Here is an 18,577-nt window from a genome sequence, read left to right on the forward strand (position 1 = left end):
AAAATATCTCCCACCTCCTCTCGGTTCCACCTCCTCAGTCGCCTCCTCGTCAGCTCCAATCTACGAGACACCCGATACATAGCATCTCCTCTAACTGGTGCACTCCAAGCCTCCCTCACCATCTCCCATGATCTCGGATAACAAAGCCATATTTTCTCAAATCTAAAAGGGGAACAAACTGGAATGTAAGTATCTGTACTCACCAGAAGCGGGCAGTGATCCGACGTGATCCTGGGCAAGTGGCTCACATGGTGATCCGGAAAGCACTGAACCCACTCAGCGGTCGCGCAAGCTCTATCAAGTCGCTCCCATACTCTAGCCTGGCCCTGCTGATTGTTGCACCATGTAAACCTGGAACCGGAGAACCCCAAGTCTATCAGGCCACTATTGTTATGCTGCCTGCCGACCCAATCTTTAGATGATTGAGGTGGTCGCCTAAGGTAACGGCCCAAAAAAAAGGGCTACCGTACCACAGTCCGCAACAGCAAATAAAGTAGAGCTACAGTAATTTTTTTATGAAACGGTGAAAGACTGAAAGCTACGAGCTACGCCTACGGGCTACCTCAATGTCGCATGCCTTTAACTTCAAGACGACAAGAAGAAAAACTGAAATTCTAAAAAGTAGAACTGGTTCCGTGTGCCTCATGCCCACCGTCGTCCCAGACTCCCAATCCCATCGCAGCCAGGAACAGCCTTGAGCCTTCAACTTCCGAGTTCCAACCTTTTCGGCTTTTTGCTGCCCAGCCTCTCGGCTCTTGTTTGCTCCCCACTGGCTCTCCCCCCTTCTCGCCGTTCTCGGCTTGAGCTTCTCTGAGTTTGAGTTCTCTCCTCCCGTGGCCGTGGGGGCAGTGTTGCAGAATTCTGACCGCCAAGGCCCAAGGGTCAAGGAGGCAAGGACTTCCCTTCTCTGGTTCCCCGTGCGTCGCCGAGGTCGTCCTCCACCTCCTAGTCCTCCGATTCCTCCTCCTCCACTGCTTTGGGTGGTGGAGTGAGCGGTGGTGGCAGCGTCGCCTGGACTAAGAGGGTCACGGCTCCGTATCTTCGGATGTCGTCGAATCCGGTCACCCACTGACCCAGGTGAGCCGTGAGCGTTCGACGCTTTCTTTCGTTAGCCGCTTAGCCTGCTCCGTTCATTTTCTCTGTTTCCCCTCCAAATGGTTTTTTGGTATTTTTCGCTTGAGTTTTTCTTCACTCTGCAGTTATTTTCTCAAAGTTTGTGCCTCCCTCATGCAAGCGTCCACTCCAAATCTCCTATCCACGATCTTAGCTGCGCCTAGTTTGGAGAATCCAATCAAAGAAGGAAAGGCCAATAAAGGCGTCCACTCCAAATCTCCTACCCGCGATCTCAGCCGCATCTAGTTAGGAGAATCCAGCCAAAGAAGGAAAGACCAATCAACCCATTGAACCTTTTCGGCATGTTTTAGAATTATTGCCCTAAAATTTTGCTTCAACCAACCCATTGAATCTTTTCAACATTTTTAGAATTATTGCCCTAAAATTTTGCTTTATTTTTCTTATCTTTTTACTTATGTGTGGCTCGCCGTTATTATATAAAGGCCCCACTCCCTTATATTAGATTCATTGAAGTTTTGAGTAAAAATTAAATTGTTCCACAAGTTTCCTTTTGGTGTGATCACAAGAGAGTATCATGCTTGCTCTTCCCCTCCCATCCTTCTTCGAAAGCGACGTGCTCGCCTCAACCCGCTTCCCCTACGTCAAGTGGTATTAGAGCAAGGCGCTCTCCATCCAATGGCTGGTGCCACCAACAGATTGGGGTCTCCAACTCCGCGGACGGTGCTCCGGAAGTACTAACCGTTGAAGCCCTCGGTGCGGCTCAACGGAAGATGCAACAAGATTTGGAGAAGATCTAGAAAGCTTTGGTAATGATAACCCAAGCTCTTGGACTTGCCCAAACCCATAACGACGGCTCTACTCCAACACTTGCTCCTAACGCCGAAAGGCAAGTTCATCACGAGGATCCAAGTCCTAATGTTAGATGCAAAGAACGAGACGAACCTCCTCTTCCTACTCTTGGCCTACTTCGCCTTAGGCCTACGGCTCATCCTATTCTGCGCACACCCTACGACGACTACTCTAGCGATGAGAAACCCCTACACAATCCCTACAGTGGTAAAAACTGCTTCGAGGGTGGAGGTAACCGCTATGGCGATGGTAATCGCTATGGTGGTGGCAACCCTTGCGGGGGTGGTGACCGCTACGGAGGCTGCAATGAGAGGGATTACCGCATGAAGGTAGATCTCCCACCCTTCAATGGCCATCTACACATTGAGGACTTCCTCGATTGGCTTGTGGAGGTCGAATGCTTCTTTGACTACATGGATACCTCGAAGGAAAAGAAAGTCAAGCTTGTGCCTCACAAGCTTAAAGGAGGCGCTTTGGCATGGTGGAAGCAACTACAAATCTTCCACATGCGACAAGGCAAAGGACCCATACGTTCCTAGCCACGAATGAGGAAAATGTTGCGAGCCTGATTCCTTGCCCTTGACTATGATCAAGTTCTTTTCCAGCAATATCAAAATTGCCGATAAGGATCATGGTCCGTCAATAACTACACCACCGAGTTCTATAGCCTCTCTGCTCGCAACAAGTTACTCGGTTCGGGGTGGACTCCGACTTCCTATCCAGGATAGGGTCTACCTTCAATCGGTCAATAGTCTCCACGATACGGTCCAACTAGCTACAACGGTTGAAAAGCAGTTGGAGTGAGCTACTCAAAAGGGCCCCACCACGGACGAGGCGCCCTAACCACTTTAACAAGCGAGCTCACCTCGAACAAAGAAAAGGCTCCTCTTTGAGAGGCCTTACCCATTGTTTGACAATGAGAAGACCAGCTGTTTGAGCACTTGAATAAGATTGCCATGTCCTAACAGCCAGACATTTACTGAATTGTTATGCTATAAGTCAAATGCAGCTATAACTCTTAGGCTCAAATAATATTGGACTCTGGTTCAGCCAATTCCTTACGAGGATTTACAAAAGCAGCACGTCGAATGGATTATACACCTGATGAACCTCATGATAAACTCAGGGATTTTTGACGGTATTGATGCTGATGATAATGATGTCGGCAATATCGAATGTGATATATTGATGAAAAGATGCCCTTAGTGCCTGTGTAAGATGACTTGAGCACCATGTTGCGGATGAATCGTTGCTACAGTATAAGGAGCATGGGCATAGGATGGTGAAAGTTGGAATGTAAAATGTTGAAGAATCCTAGCCAAAGCCATCTTGGCTTCCATCATCGCAAAGCTCTGACCGATGCAGATTCGAGGACCACCACCGAATGGAAAGAAGGCCCCTTGAATCTTTGATGCCTTCGAAACTCCCTCGGTGAATCTCTCTGGATTGAATTCCGAAGCATCTTCACCCCAAAATTCTGGATCATGATGTATGAAGATTATAGGCAGCAAGAGTCGCACTCCTTCTGGGAAGGTGAACTGACCTAATTTCATTTCCTTGTAAGTTTTCCTTGCGAGCAAAACTACTGGAGGATATAATCTAAGAACTTCGTACAGAACCATCGTCACCTGAAGCAAATTTGAAACATCTGAGGAATTTGTCCAATAAGAAACCTCTTTTTTTTTTTTTTGAAACAGCAATTAATGTAAAACACCAATAAAAGACTATTGGAAGCAATTATAAGCTGCCTTATTTTTTAATGTAAAAATTTATTAGCTACTTGAAATCAGTCTTTCTCAAGGAATGCGGCGTAAACAGTTGATATAAGCAATCATAAAAATATATCACTCACAATCTTTAATCGACTTAAGCCATCGTAGTCGGGCTTATTTTTTCCAAAGGCTTGTAGAACCTCTTCTCTTGCAAGCGCCTGCCAGCTAGGATGCAAGCTTAATGCTACCAATGTCCATGTGAGAAGAACCGATGTTGTCTCATGCCCAAGTAAAATAGCTTGCATTCCTCGATCACATCTTCAATACTCATCCCAGAATTCTTGGAGCCTCCTTCGTTTTCCTTGGAGTGCCTAAAATTTGATTCCATTAGCAGGCCTAGCAAATCTTCATTGCTAGTTCCTCCCTTACTTATAGCCACCTCTCTCCGCTCGATCATGCTCCTGAGAAGCGATTGAATCTCTATATTAATTTCTTTCATTCTCTTGTTCTTCTTGGTAGGCAGAAACCTGCATCAAAGGTTCATTTATTTCGGTATCAAGTCAATTTTCATCATCAGTTGTTTTGACAAGGTTTAAGAGCCTATTGTTATTGTGTTCCTTTAAGTTAACAGCATGAAATCTATACGATTTTGAGAGAGTTAATTCTTTAAAGGAAAAAAAGAAACATCACCAGCATAATTTGCATTTCTAACATGAAAGTAATAACGTAGTCTATCCTTACAATTCCTCTCATTCGTGGTTCTTCTTGGTGTGTAGGAACACGAGTGACTTCTTTTTTTATATATAATGATTTGATTTCCATTATCACTTACTCTGAGAAACATTAGTAGAATTGAGAAATAAAATAGGATGAAGTTCTTTTAATATATTTTATTTTTTTTTGACGTTCTTTTTACATATTGGAGATTGTTCCTCTGAAGTTACTGAAAACTGAAATAAAATTAATAGGAAAAGAAACACAATAAACCTGAAACCAGGGATGTATATATTTTGAATAGCTGAAATTACAAGCTTAGCTTGCTCTTCTTGGAGGTGAAATATCCGTTGGCCTTCTCTAAAGTTGCTACCAAATGCCGTGCGGGAGATGACATCTCCAGTGAAACTCTGGAATTCAGGCCATACGTCCAGTTCGCAAGATCCTTTGGAAGCTACAAGCCTGTCCCATTTATCTATCAGCTCATCACAGCAAGTAGAAAAGGCTGGAAGCATGCACTGCAAAAAAATCAACATAGAACATAGAATGCCATCAATCACCGCTCAACTATGAACTAGTGTTGTATTTTTTTTTTCTTCTCTTGGTTCGGTAGCCTGGCAGAGTCTAATTTCTCAGAAGGAAGTAAAAATATGGCATTTCACTAGGAATTGCTTCATAGAATTCTGGATAACTGAAATACCTTTAATTTCTCTAGATGGAAAGCAGGATTGACGATCCTCCTATGTTTGGCCCATTTCTCACCTTCATAACTTACGAGTCCTGCAACCAATAACCTCCCTAGAGGATTTGAGTCTGGCTTCTCAAAGTGACCAAACTTGTTGGACAGAATTTCTCTGGTAAGTCCTGGATCCATAATGGTTACTCTCGGATCAGGCCCGAACCAAGTGAATGACGTTTTACCTGCATCAAACTGGTCGTGTAAATAAGGAAGAAACCGTTCAACTGTTGCCTGTGATATTTTTTTTTAAAAAAAATTTGGCAACAGTTGCTTGTCACAGTTATTTTATAAAAAAATTATTGCGAAATGGAAGTCGTGTCCATCAAAATAAATACTTATTTGAAGTTTAATAGGTCTAAATGGCATGTTGGTGATCAACTTCCAGATAAGGTGGAGCCCAAACAAAAAAGAGAGTATTTTTTTTTTTTGATTTAGTATTTTGAGCAAGGAATCCTTCAGTGCGGCAATTTTGCATTCGTGTTGGCCTCAAAGCTATCTAGTTAAAATGCTTCAACCAAGTTTATTCAAAAAAAAAAGTTTCAACTTTATCCATGGTGAGACAGTTTGTTCTCTATCTATTAAAATAAGGTGTTTACATCATAATATTTTTTCCTTGTATATGATCTTTCTAGCATCAATTACCTGCGACAAATCATTTAATAAACATATCTAAAAAGTACATAAATTAATAGATAAAGTATATACTGCCCTGCGTCAATACTATTAAGATTTTCATTTTTATTTGTAAAATAAAAATATGAAAATAAATCATGGTTCTTAAGCATAATTTATTTTACTTGGTAACTTGGTGCATGATAGCAATAAATTGTCTGATATCCATGATTTGAGCAATTAATCATCTAGAGTCCTACCATGGTTTGGATCCTTAGGTCCTACACATGATAGAGAATAGATTGGAGCCTGAAGAGGCCAGAATCCACGGCAATCAGAAGACCACTGATGGTTGCAGTCAGAAATTTTTGTTGGACGCTGCTTTTAACGGTATAGTGGCATCTAGCAACTTTATAACTTCTTTAAAATGATCGGTGGCACTTTTACCATCATTCTTGAAAATTAAAATAAAAATATTTAGATACTTACTTTTACCTCCAAGACCAACTCAAACAATATAAGCCAAGACTATATATTTTCCTAAAACTTTTTCCAATTTCCATCATCTACAGCAAGGAGGTATAGAATCGCATACCATTTTTCTTGATGGCTTGGTGGAGGTGTGGAAGGACTCGAGGGATGATTTGGTGAGAGAAGGCCATGGGCTTGCACCGAGCCTCCTTGTTGAGACGGCCGTTGTCCCTCAGGTCCCCGTAGAGGAACCGATACCGGGTGCCCTTCAGCCCCTGGGCCCGGAGAGCGCGCTCCAGCCTCCTCGGCCTCCACCACGCCCACTCCAAGACACTCAGGCCCCGTACCAAAAACAACACGCCCACCAATCCCCAACCCAAGTTCCATATCATATCAACTGGCACAAACGCCATCTTCTTGCCTTCACAAGGAGAGCCATCTGTTCTTCACAATTTAAACCAAGGAGGCAGAGAGAATGGATGCTGTTTTCGATGTTTCCTTCGAAGACGTTGGGTACGAGAGACAGAGGAAACGATGAGGACAATGGTGTCGAGCATAGGAGGAAGCGACAATGGTTGCATTTGAATATGGGAGAGGTTTCCTAAGTCTTTGGCGCATGTCGCTGGTATTATATGGATGGTTTGATCCCGCTAAACTCTTAAAGAGAGGAAGTCGCAGATTTTTGTCCTCCCTCATGTTGCATGGAATAACTATGTACAGCTTAATGATGGGGCCGTACAAACTTAAAATTTTGAGAGAAAGACAGATAAATAGCTTTCCACTGAAGTACTGAATTTGGACCCCATGGATTGCAATATGAAAAAATTAAGCAAAGTCCCACGGAATTTTCTTCTCCCCAATAACTGGCATCATAAATACAAACTGTTGAATTAAATCAAATATTTTAAAATTTGAAAACCAAATATTTGACTTGGTCAACAGCCAAGTGGCAAACATCCGCGTACAAGCAAGAGAGCAAACATGAAAAGATCCCCAAAAAAAGCAGACCAAGATAAGTGTCATGCATCCACGTGCAAGAGCATGAAAAGACCCCTCGAAGAAGAAAGAAAGCATGGGCGGCCAAGATGCAACAAGCTGCAGGATCAAAGGAGCACAAAAAGACACGCCATCAATCCGCAGAAGAAGAGTCTGCTTCTTTTGACATGCCTGAGTAAAGAGCTCTAGGAATCATTTCAAACACAATGAAAAATTTCTCTTCACCATATTCCGAGAGCCTATATAAAAAAGGCTCTAGGGAACATTAGGGAGAAAAGAAATAAAGAAAATTTTTTTTCTCCTTATAATTTTAATTATTTTTTGGAGTTTCTTTTGAGCTATCTGCAAGCATGAACATTACATACTTTTCTTTCTTCCCTGGAGGCGCACTGACGGAGAAGACGTAGTTCTGTACTGGGTCGTCGTATCTCTAAGAGATCTATACGAGCAGACCCGTACGTGGATGGCATAAATTTTTCTAGAACAACGCGTTGACGTGCTTCCATCCACGGGTCATCTTCTTTCATTTTTTTATTTTATTATTCTATTGTCAAGTTAATTATTTGCTAGTTTATTCTCCTTATTTATTATTTTTAAATATTAAAAATATTTAATTATTAATTTATCAATTATATTTGTGCATCTAGACTAACACAAAAAACGTGCCACATCTGCTTATTCATTTCATTAGTAAGAAAACCAAGTAAATATTTTAAGGCATTCTTTGCTTTTTAAACAAAACATAACCGCGCATACTGGCTGATTACTAACCTATAAATCATGATGGTAAAAAGTTTTTTCAACTAGTAGATGACAAAGAAATTGTCGTGCCTCAAACCCACCACTCCAGCTGGCTCGGGACATGGGTGCATGCCCCTTGGCTAAATTCTTTGAGAGTACGCAAGGCTGATGGCCCGAACCATTTTAATTAATAATAGGAGATAAGAAATTATAATTGTCAAAATATTCCATCAATAACTAGCAATAAAGTTGTTCACTTACAATGTTCAGACATATCCAGTGTTCCATACAAAAATCTAACTAATATTTTCTCACCCAGTCCATGAAACCTGACCTCCTGCAGCTCTGAAAAGAAATATATATGAGCTAACAACTAAATAAGAATCTGATACGCCCCCAGGATGATAAAATAATAGCTTTGAGCAAACATATATAATTTCTCAAATAATGCCGCAACCATAAAATTCAAATGCCAAAAATTTGGTATTTAACTATTTATTAATAGATGCTGCATATGTTTGATATCAAAAAGCAGTTTCAACATATCACGTATCATTACAATAGGCCACTGTGCAGATGTATATGAGGTATTTCCAAAATAACAATTCCATTTAGCACTATGAATTATTTATCATTATGCTTAATATGGATTGTCCATTTAGCCACTATCATGCTTCAACTCATGGTTGACAGCCATACTTTCACTCGTGGTTGATAACCACTACATCTTAGCTCGAGGCTAACCAACCAGAGTGTTGCACTTCCATTGTCGCCGGCAACCATGCTTCACAGCTAGTCCAAATGCCCCTTTTAAAATCTTACAATATTACATGAATTCTAGTTTTCCATATAAATTATTTATTCATGGCATGCATACTATAATTTAGGCCTAATTTACTATTATATGGAGTAAATAATAACATAATCCATATTAATGCATTTACGAGCCTAAGGCAAACTCACCAAAAAAGATCTTTTTTTTTTGAAAAATAAAAAAAAATTTTAATAAGTGCAAAATTTTGAGGAAGTATTTCAATTACTCCATAACATCTACTCATTGCCATAGAGCTAACTAAAATGGTTCATAGATGACAGAATAATTTTTTTCAATTTATTTTTTTTGTACATTTAAGGTTGTAGATTTGTTGTATGTCTATCCATCACATGATATGCAATACTTAACGTATGTGTCAAATCTAAGTTAGACCTTACTTTATCGACCAAAGGAATACATAATCATATTTCTTGCAACTTTCCAAGCATACGGCAATTTTGCATCAATAACAGCCACAGCCACCTTGATATTCCCAATTAATTCTTATGGCACCAATGAAAACTATCAAAGGTAAAAGCTAAAGCACCTAAATCCCATAAAATATTTCATAACTATCCCATTTAACCCTATTCCCCTGCTCTACGTGTATATCCTACTGCAAATATCAACTGTACCATGTAAGCACCAATGCATGTCAGAAAATTTAAAGAGTTAATATGAAGCATGTGTTCCATGAAATTATCTTACTTGATGCCACCTTGGCACAGACTGTCAAAATATTCGTCTAATAGGTGTACCCCTCAAAGCTCATGGCACCAAATGGAGGATCTAATAAAAAATACCAAAATTCTTCAACTCTGGTATATGTAATCAGCTTCATCAAAACACTCATACTGATTCTTTTCATACACATATAATTCTTTCCTATTTGTTTTTGCGTTTCCTACCATTATAGTGTATTTTTTTCCTCAATTTGCACTCACGTCTTTCAGTCAGCCTACATCCTTGTATTTTAGTTTAAGAACACAAAAGCTGAACCTTTAACCTTAAAGGCTGAGTTGCAACCGACTTAATTTAATTCAACAGCCCGAGAATTCTACATATGAAGGGCACTGAAGCACCAAAAACCTAAGACTTCTCTTTGGAATAAAAGCAAACATATCATGTACAATACAAGTCCAGACAACTAAAAATTAGAATACTCAAACCCCAAAACTAAAAAATGTACACCATCTCAACACAGTGCATTTATTAAAAAGAAAAAAGAACAAAAAAAGAAATTTTGAGAGAGCGAGCACACCAAATGGTCCAAACCTGCTGTTGATGACATCGATCTCGTAAAGAGTGACATAGTGCACGACCTCCTTCCTCTTCTGTAGCTCCCCTTCAGCCCTTAGGGCACCTCACAAACTTCGTATGGGGTCCAACGGCATCATGCAACCTCCCTTTTGCTTTCAAGAAGCACAGTGTTTCTTTCTTTCTTTCTTTCTTTCTCCTTTTGCTCTGCTCTCTGGGGAGAGTTTGGAATGGGTTTTGAAGCCTTTCTTGACTGCAGGTGGAGGGGGGGAGGGGCCCGCGGTCGGCGGTACTCCTTGTAAATTGCAACCCCGGCAGCCGGCCGGAGACGACCTCGCTCGCTTGCCAGCGCCCTTGTTGGTCACGATGAAGGTGAAGACGGTGAAGCAGAACTGCAGAAGAGGATGACAATGAGGAGCAAAGGGAGAAGATACAGAAGAGATGAAGAGTAAGTTTATATCCAGAAAAGAACTGAGGTAGAGGCGTAGAGCCAGAGCCCAGAGAAGCCAGGCTGCCAGAGGCGTAGCGTAGGTTTATAGCTTTTTGCCGTGGGCGATAGGATTGGGACGGGCGGACGGCGACCCTAGATACCCTCATCTTCCCACGTCTTGTCAAGGTAGCCGTTGCTCTGGCTCTGCGACTGATTTACTGTAGAAACGAAGTCTGGGCGGGGGCCTTCCTTTGGGCTGGGGCCTTAGGCGACCGCGATCGCCTAAAGCTTGGGCCAGCCCTGGTTGCATCATACTAATATAAAGTACCTATAATCATGCAAATGATCGTGCACGGGATTCTTTATCTCTACTGGTAGTGCAACCAACAGAACATACTAATGTTGGTCTGCAAGCACAGCTAATGCTCCTAGTTAACCTAAAATCAATATTTGGCATAATAAAATATGAAATCAATTTTCTTTGTAATTTAAATAATTAATCATCAATTTTTATTTTCTAATTTCCTCCCTAACCTTAGCCCTAGGTTTTCCACAACTTAACCACAATACAAAAATTAAGGAAGAAAATGGCTGGAATTTTATCTTAATTAGTGGGCCAGGGAAAAGACCAATGCTAGCCCTCTATGGGTCTTGAATGCTATCCACCTACACAAAGTTAAACCAATCCTAATTATGAAGATAGTTTGGGATGAAGGAGAGGATCGAGGATGTTGGTCTTGGATCCAGGATGGCGAACCCAGTCCTAAGGATTAGGAGTTCGGCTAGAGATGGGACTAGTGTGAAGTTGGCAGAGAGGCGAGAGAAGGAGAGGGCTATCAGCTAGGTCAACGTAGGGGTGAGAGAGGAGAATGTATGAGCCAAGTTTGGCTGGACTAAAGAAAATGTTCAAATGGTCCAAAAGTAATCGTGGGTGTAGGTCACCGAGTACTGCTGGCTAGGATATTATGGATGTGTATCTAGCTTATCATATTTGGCTAGACAAGAATGATAGGGTCTTCGAGGACAGGCGGGCTCCCCTGTGAGTTGTGGTGGACAGAGCTATCTGCCAGGTCGCTGAAGTCACCGAGGCTACTATGATTGTTTCATCTAGGCTAGTCAGAGACATCTGGGGCTTCTCCTCTGCTGCTTCAACACCTAAGTATGTCCTTACTTCTTGGGAGCCCCCACCCCCGGCCATCTGAAGATAAATTTTGATGGTAGTCTGCCAAATGATGGCGATTGTGCTGATGTTTTGTTTGTGATAAGAGACCATTACTTTAGCTTGATAGCTGTGGGGGAACGGTATACTTTTGAGGTATGTATTCCTGGAGCAAAACTCAGGACGGCGTGGGAGGAAATCTCCTATGCCATGCGGTGCTTGAGGATGGGAGCATCATCCTAGAGGAAGATTCAGTGGAGATTATTGAGCGAATTTTACATGAAAGGACGTGGGACGCAGATCATCCGTTTCTAGTCGACATCCGGAGGCCATTGGGGGAGTGTAATGTCTTTCAGATTGTGCATGTCTATCGAGAGGCAAACAGGGCTGCGAATTGGATCACCTCCTTTGCTGCTGCTACGATTTTAATCTTGCTCTTTTAAAAGAGAAATTAAATGTAGGATACCCCAAGTATAGGGTGTAGCAAAGTAATATTCTTGGTGAGTCCGAGATCGAATCTACAGAGATTTGACAATGAACAAAAACTAAAGGCTAAATAATATTCGGATTGACAAAAATATAACTAAGGCATCAGGATTCATCATGCTTTTCTTAAAATCACCTATTATCTCAGTTAGATCTGAGTAAAGACCTAACCGAAAAGTGAAGCGGTGAAAATACCAATTAATCGTTAATAAAATAGATTTAGTTTTATGGGCAGCATTACAGTACTTCTATTTTAAACTGCAGGAATTTCTAAGCATCTGTTATACCCGGAAAAAGTAACAAATCAAAAAAATATATAAGTTTGAAATAATTCTTATAAATCTACTGCACCATAAATCAAATCAAAAACATTAAAATCCCATTGATGATTAAAGAAAATACATTAAGAAAATGCTAGGCTTTTCCCTAGTCCTAGCTAAAAAAAATTTAGCTACTCATATGAGATGGAAGCATTTTTATAAAAAGAATTAGCAAAGAATAACTTAAAATAAACATAAATCCTTTTTTTTCCTTTGGTTCAGAAAACAGGGTACTCTGTTTTCTCTCCCGGCTGCCTTCTCCCCTCCGTGGCCTCTCCTCCTCTCTCGCCCGGCTAGGAAAGATGCGGATGTTGACTTCCCTGGTTCCGTGGCCTCTCCTCCTCTCTCGCCCGACTGGATTAAAAGCTTGGAGTCGAATGGAACCCGGCTGCCTTCTCTCCTCCCAAGCCCGGCTGGGAAGATCGGAAGAGGAGATGCAGATAGATGGCTTCCCCCTCCTCTCCTTGTTCCATCCCCGGCTCTCCCCCATCGTGGCCCCTCCCTGATCCCTCTTATAGCATGTTGAAGGCGCGGCAGGGAAGATCCGAAAGCCACGCTGCTGGGATCGCGGTTGAAACTTATTGCGGACGCTTAGGAGCCTGCTGGGAGCGGATGAGACGCGTGGAGGTTTGGAAGATAGGAACGTAGCTGAAACGCATGGATTTGAATGTAGAACCCACGGATGAAACACGGATTGGATGAAGTCGAATCGCTTGGGACTCTTCGGCTACTGGAACGCTTCTGTTGTTGCTTGGATGCATGGAATACGCGGGGGCGATGCGTGCTCTGTTCATTGGAGATATGCTTCACAGGTAGATGGGATGAGAAGCTGGGAAGACATTAACGTTGGGAAGTTGAGAAGACTCCTTAGATAGTTGGAATTTATTTGCTGTACAGGAAGTAAAGGACTTGGCTTGGAATGATCCGATTGGGAAGTTGCTGGGATGTTGAAACGCGGTTGAATGTTCTGGGAGGTCACGGACAGTTGAGAAGTTGGGAAATTTCAAAGCCCCCATGCTACGGACATTGGAAAATCATTTGCTTCAGCCTGTAGACGTGGATGCATGGAAATTTTAGGTTAGGAACCGTTGGATCGCCTCATCACGAACGCTGGGGAATTTGTTGAGCTCGGTCTGCGGGGCATTGGCCTCAAACCCAGCATTATTGGATCTCTTGTATTACTTTGCACTCAAACACAAATAAAACATTAATTAATCAATTTTATTAATAAAGACTAGCTATAATACTAATTAAGATGGTATGAAAATTTCACTTTTGTGCTCTCATCAGCTGCTCACCACTCCGACGAGATTCTCTGGACTCGCCATGTATCTGTTTTCCCACCTCTAGGGTGTATTTTTTCTTTGGACTCACAGGGCAGTGCTCACGCGAGATTAGTATGAGCAGCGGATGTACCAAAAAAAAAAGGTCCAAAAGGTGATGCCTAGATATAATCAAATAATTAGATCCGACCATGTGCCAAGCATATGATTATTCTCACAAAAATCTTGGCACTTAGCATACGCATTGTACGCAGCAGAAATTACGAATGCCTACAACCTTCCGATCAGTGTTTCCTATTATATTACTTATGTCAAATACTTGAAAAGGAATAAGATTGGAATACGAAAATGTCCTTCCATCTGTAAGAGGGCTGCAACCATCAGGGAATATACCATTTTGCAGTTATAACTTGTTAATTATTTGTATGATTACTCTTGTTATTTAGAGGCGCATTTCTTTTCTTTCTCACTGTTAAGAGGAAAATAGAAATAATATAATATGGAAGAAGAAAGCCCGAGAGCTCCAAGTTTTGATTTAACAGTAGAACAGATGTACATGCAAGGTTGTGATTTCATGCTAATGTTGAAAATTTGAAATGTGTTCAAGCCAGTACTGCATGCCCAATGTATATCTCTGTGAGAATTGGCACCCAAAAAGGGCTGAAGCCAGCAGGCCCAGCCGACTTCAGCCCAGGGCCCTCTGCTCGTGCGGTACGAGGGCGGAGACGCCGCGGATCCCGCACAACCGCCGCGATGCTCGGGGCGGTGAACGAGCCACGGCCATTCCGAAGACCGCCTATTACAAAAAAAAAAAAAAAAAAAAAAAAAAAAAAAAAAAAAAAAAAAAAAAAAAAAAAAACCCAACCCCGAAAGGCTCACCAGTTTGGGACCCCTACCCTCTCGGCTTCTCTTTCCTTTTCTTCCTTCCGGGTTAAGGTTTCCTGAACCCACGTCGGAGCCACCGGAGGAAGCATCCCAGTCTCTTCACAGAGCTAGGTAAGCCCTAATCCCTTTCTTCTCTACAATTTATGCTTTGTAGAGTAGATCTAGTTCAAAACTAAAAATTAAAACGGAAAGGAGAAGGAGGAGAAGGAGGAGGAGGGAAGGGCCACTTACCGGTGGATCCTTGACCGCGGCGTCGCCGGCCTCGGGTCGGCCCCCTCCCGAGCATCCCTCTTCTCCGCGGGAGAAGAGGGGGCCGGCCGCCGCAGGCGCGGCCGCGGGTGCCGCCGGCCGCGGCCCGACCCCTCCCGTGAGGGGGAGCTCGCCCTCCTCCCTTCGCGAGAGAAGAAAGGAGAAGAAAAGGCGGATCTCCCCTTCCCTCTTCGCGGCAGGAGAAAAGGGAGAGGAGAGGTTTGGAAAGAAGTTGGGAGAAGAAAAGGAAGGAGAGAGGAGAAGTTTCGGGAAGAAACAGAGAAGGAAAGAAAAGAAAAAAAAAAAGAAAAGGAAGGAAAAAGAAAAACAAAAGGGAAAAAAAAGAAAAAAAAAAGGGAAAAAAATATAAATTGTTGGGGGAATAAGATTTTTTCCCCAAGTGACACAAATGCCCCCAAGAAGCCGCACAATCGCCGACTCTGAACAGCCGAAGTCGGCGTCCGACCTCGGAACGCCCGACCTCAAGACATCCGACCTCGAGACCTCCGACCTAGAAAAATCCTGACGCTCAAGGTCTACCCTTGTCAGCCACCTACTACGGCCGTACTCCTCCGAGGTCCAACTGAGGACCATACCCTGCCACTGCTTCAGCATTTATTGCGCATGGCCGCTGTAACCCTCCGGTTCACTCCACCATTAATGCGGATCTCCGGCTTACTCCACCATTAATGCGGATCTCCGGCTTACTCCACCATTAATGCGGATCTCCGGCTTACTCTACAATTAATGTGGATCTCCGGCTTACTCCACCATTAATGCGCATGGCTCCTGACATCTACGGATCCTCGGCTCTCCACGGCAAGTTAGCCCAGCAGAGTCTGGTCAACCATGATAAGTCTCTGATCTCGGCCATACCTCCGACACCAATGCAATGATTTGCCTGGTAGCGTACTGGTTCGGGTCGTACGACGCCCTCACCGCCGACATCAACACAATGATTCGCCTGACCGTGCGCCGACCTGAGCCACATGCCGAGCCGTACTATGGCCTCGCCCTGTTACATCACAGGTAAACCGACCCCCACCTATAAAAGGGAGCCTTGGCCTCTCAGGAGGGGGTTGGAAAATTCCGCGCCTTACAAGCACTGTTTATCTCCTCCTTACACTATCTGCCCCCTCCCTGACTTGAGCGTCGGAGGGCCGGCGCCGGAAAACCCGGCCACCGGTTTGTCTGCAGGCACCCAGACGGAGGACGCCGCCCGCTGACGGATCGCTGCCCCACCGTGAGGACCCCCAGCTCCCTCTCTCCGGCCACCCCAGACGAAGGACGCCGCCCGCCGACTGGTCGCCGCCCCGCCGTGGTGACCCGCAGCTCCCTCTCCCTCGACCGAAGATTGCCCCCGGGTCCAATTTCCAGCAACAGTTGGCGCTAGAGGAAGGGCCCGAGTAGCAGTCATGAAGTTGAGAAGTAAGGGAGCCTCCAACGTCTCCCGGCGTCCCCCGCAAAGTCCTGGACGCTCTGTCCAGAATTCTTCAACTCCGGCTGACCCAGTTCCTCAGATCCAGCCGGAACAGTTCAACGCCTTAGTACAGCAAGTCCAGGCCCTGGCCGCCGCCGTTCAGGGCCTGCGACGCGAGGAAGCTTTACCAACGCTTCCCCCGCGGGCCCAGATCCCGCCGGAATTTCTTCCCAACGGCCCGGTTCTCCCCGGCCAGAATCTACATGGCTCCTCCAGAGCCAATAACGAAGAACGGACTTCCCCCCAGAGAGAGCTACCGGGGGAGGATCTCAACAGAAGACTCCAGCCTTCTGAGGCTGAGTCAGCCCCGGACCGCCGTGAGCCGGCACAAACCGCGGCGACAATCCCGCGGGTGGGGGAGCTCGACAGAAAGGTTGAGCACTTGGAGCACCAAATTGCAGCGCTCCACAGTAAGAAGGCAAAGCAGGAGGGAGACTTTGAGTTCACTACCAAGTCCCCCTTCTCCTGCTGGATCGAGGATGAGCCGGTTCCCGCAAGGTTCAAAATGCCTCAGGTGGAGCCCTACAGCGGAATCACCGACCCTCTCGACCACTTGGAGAGCTATCGGGCCCTCATGGCCCTACAAGGGTCCTCGGAGGCCATACTTTGCAAGGCCTTCCCAGCAACCCTCCGAGGGACCGCTCGGCTTTGGTTTTCTGGACTGAAGCCAAACACGGTGTCCTCTTTTGAGCAACTCGGCAGGCAGTTCGCCACCAACTTTGCTGCCAGCCGGCGCCAGCGACGGACGTCAGACTCCCTCCTCGACATCAAACAGAAAGAGGGGGAGTCCCTCAAGGAATACCTGGACCGCTTCACCGCCGCCACATGGGAGGTCCGCGAGCTAGACCAGTCGATAGCCATGTCGGCTCTGAAGACTGGGGTTCGCTCCTACCGATTCCTCTTCTCCATCGAGAAGAGCTTCCCGGCCGACTTCACCGAAATGTTGGCCCGGGCCCGGAAGTATGCCAAGGCCGAGGAGGCAGTTGCCTCTAGGCGGGGAGCAATCGAGCCCGCCTCTAAGAAGCAGAAGAAGCGCCGCGAGGAGCGCGGCCAACAGAGGAGCCGATCCCCTCGCCATGAGAAGAATCTCCCCAGACTGAGGAGCCCGCCCCGTCAGCAGGGGCGACCTCAGCAGAGGACCCCTCCTCGACCGAGGTCCCCACCACGGCCTCGGACGTACCCGGGAAAGTACGAGAACTATACACCCGTCAACGCCCCCCGGGCCGAGATCCTGATGGAAATTGAGGGTCGGGACTTCTTCCGACCCCCGCCGCCTATGCGAGACACGGGATTTCCCCGTAATCCCAGGAAGTACTGTCGCTTCCACCGAGACCGTGGGCACGACACGGAGGACTGCTTCCAGCTCCGGGACGAGATAGAAAAACTCATCCGTCGAGGAGTACTCAACCGGTTCGTGAGAAACCGGCGCGAGGAAAGGAGGCCGGCGGAGGATGTCGTACCAACCGAAAATCCGGACGACAACAGGCCCATTGCCGGCACCATCAACATGATTGGAAGGGCCTCAGCAGGAGCAGCCGCCCCGGGAGCACCCCCGAAACGCCCACGCACTGATGAAGTCATCTCGTTCTCGGACGAGGACTTAGAAGGGGTCGAGACCCCTCACGATGACGCTGTGGTCATCTCAATGATTGTAAATAAGTTCGATGTAAAGCGTGTCCTAGTTGACAATGGAAGCTCAGCCAACATTTTGTATTATCATGCCTACCAAAAAATGAGGTTGACAGAAGGACATCTCCGGAGGATCAACGCCCCACTGGTCGGGTTCACCAGAGATTCGGTCCCGGTCGAAGGTGAGACCAGCTTCCTTGTCACAGTTGGCCTCGCCCCCCGGGAGAGCACTGTGAGGACGGACTTCCTGGTGGTCCGACTGCCCTCGGTCTACAACGCCATCCTTGGGCGGCCAGGGCTGAATGCCCTTCGAGCCGTAGTTTCAACCCACCATCTGCTCATGCGGTTCCCTACCGGCCAAGGAGTAGGCGAGGTCCGAGGAGACCAGCTGGTCGCCAAGCAATGCTACACGGCGGCCCACGGAGTAAAGCAACCGACCGAGGCGACAATTCAGCCAACGGGCCCTTCATTGCCCATAGAAACCCTCGATGCGAGGGACACCCTCTGGAAGAAGCAAGTAGAGCCCGGTGAGCTTCTTGTTCAAGTTCCACTAAAAGAAAATTTTTCCGAGCTAACCGTGCAGGTCGGCTCCGGCCTCGGCGCCCGCGAGAGGGATCGCCTCGTCAGCTTCCTGCGGGACAATGCTGACGTCTTCGCCTGGTCGCCTGCGGACGTGC

The 18,577-nt window shown here is 45.4% G+C and overlaps 1 protein-coding gene and 1 long non-coding RNA gene across 8 annotated transcripts; one reads left to right on the forward strand and one right to left on the reverse strand.

Annotated features, from left to right (window-relative positions):
• Window positions 1-643: 643 nt before the first annotated feature.
• LOC148715373 (uncharacterized) lies at window positions 644-1,616 on the forward strand. Its single transcript, XR_015969301.2, has 2 exons — window positions 644-1,077; window positions 1,200-1,616. It is a non-coding gene; the product is annotated as an uncharacterized LOC148715373 (long non-coding RNA).
• A 1,239-nt stretch (window positions 1,617-2,855) lies between these two features.
• Window positions 2,856-15,053, reverse strand: LOC103697971 (cytochrome P450 CYP72A616-like). 7 transcript variants are annotated; one of them, XM_089925169.1, is made up of 7 exons: window positions 14,774-15,053; window positions 9,998-10,371; window positions 6,296-8,245; window positions 5,050-5,270; window positions 4,623-4,867; window positions 3,776-4,162; window positions 2,856-3,551 (listed from the first exon to the last, which is right to left on the reverse strand). In XM_089925169.1, exons 6-7 carry the CDS (start codon window positions 3,938-3,940, stop codon window positions 3,126-3,128), a joined length of 591 nt encoding a protein of 196 aa, XP_089781295.1. In that variant the 5' UTR covers window positions 3,941-4,162; window positions 4,623-4,867; window positions 5,050-5,270; window positions 6,296-8,245; window positions 9,998-10,371; window positions 14,774-15,053; the 3' UTR covers window positions 2,856-3,125. The 7 variants fall into 7 exon arrangements, with proteins under 7 accessions (XP_089781295.1, XP_089781292.1, XP_089781296.1 ...); XM_089925166.1 differs by having other exon boundaries at window positions 6,296-8,253; XM_089925170.1 differs by lacking the exon at window positions 9,998-10,371.
• Window positions 15,054-18,577: the final 3,524 nt, after the last annotated feature.

The sequence above is a fragment of the Phoenix dactylifera genome, chromosome 1 (assembly GCF_051530095.1).
Source record: "Phoenix dactylifera cultivar Ajwa chromosome 1, Ajwa_hap1_PhDact_Kaust_v1.1, whole genome shotgun sequence".
NCBI classification, from domain to species: Eukaryota; Viridiplantae; Streptophyta; class Magnoliopsida; order Arecales; family Arecaceae; genus Phoenix; species Phoenix dactylifera.

Coding starts and splice junctions, on each gene's coding strand:
- LOC103697971 (XM_089925172.1), bottom strand. CDS start 5,223: ATGGATCCAGGACTTACCAGAGAAATTCTGTCCAACAAGTTTGGTCAC. Junction 4,868..5,049: donor TCCATCTAGAGAAATTAAAG/GTATTTCAGTTA, acceptor ATTTTTTTGCAG/TGCATGCTTCCAGCCTTTTC. Junction 4,163..4,622: donor ATATACATCCCTGGTTTCAG/GTTTATTGTGTT, acceptor CCTTTGATGCAG/GTTTCTGCCTACCAAGAAGA.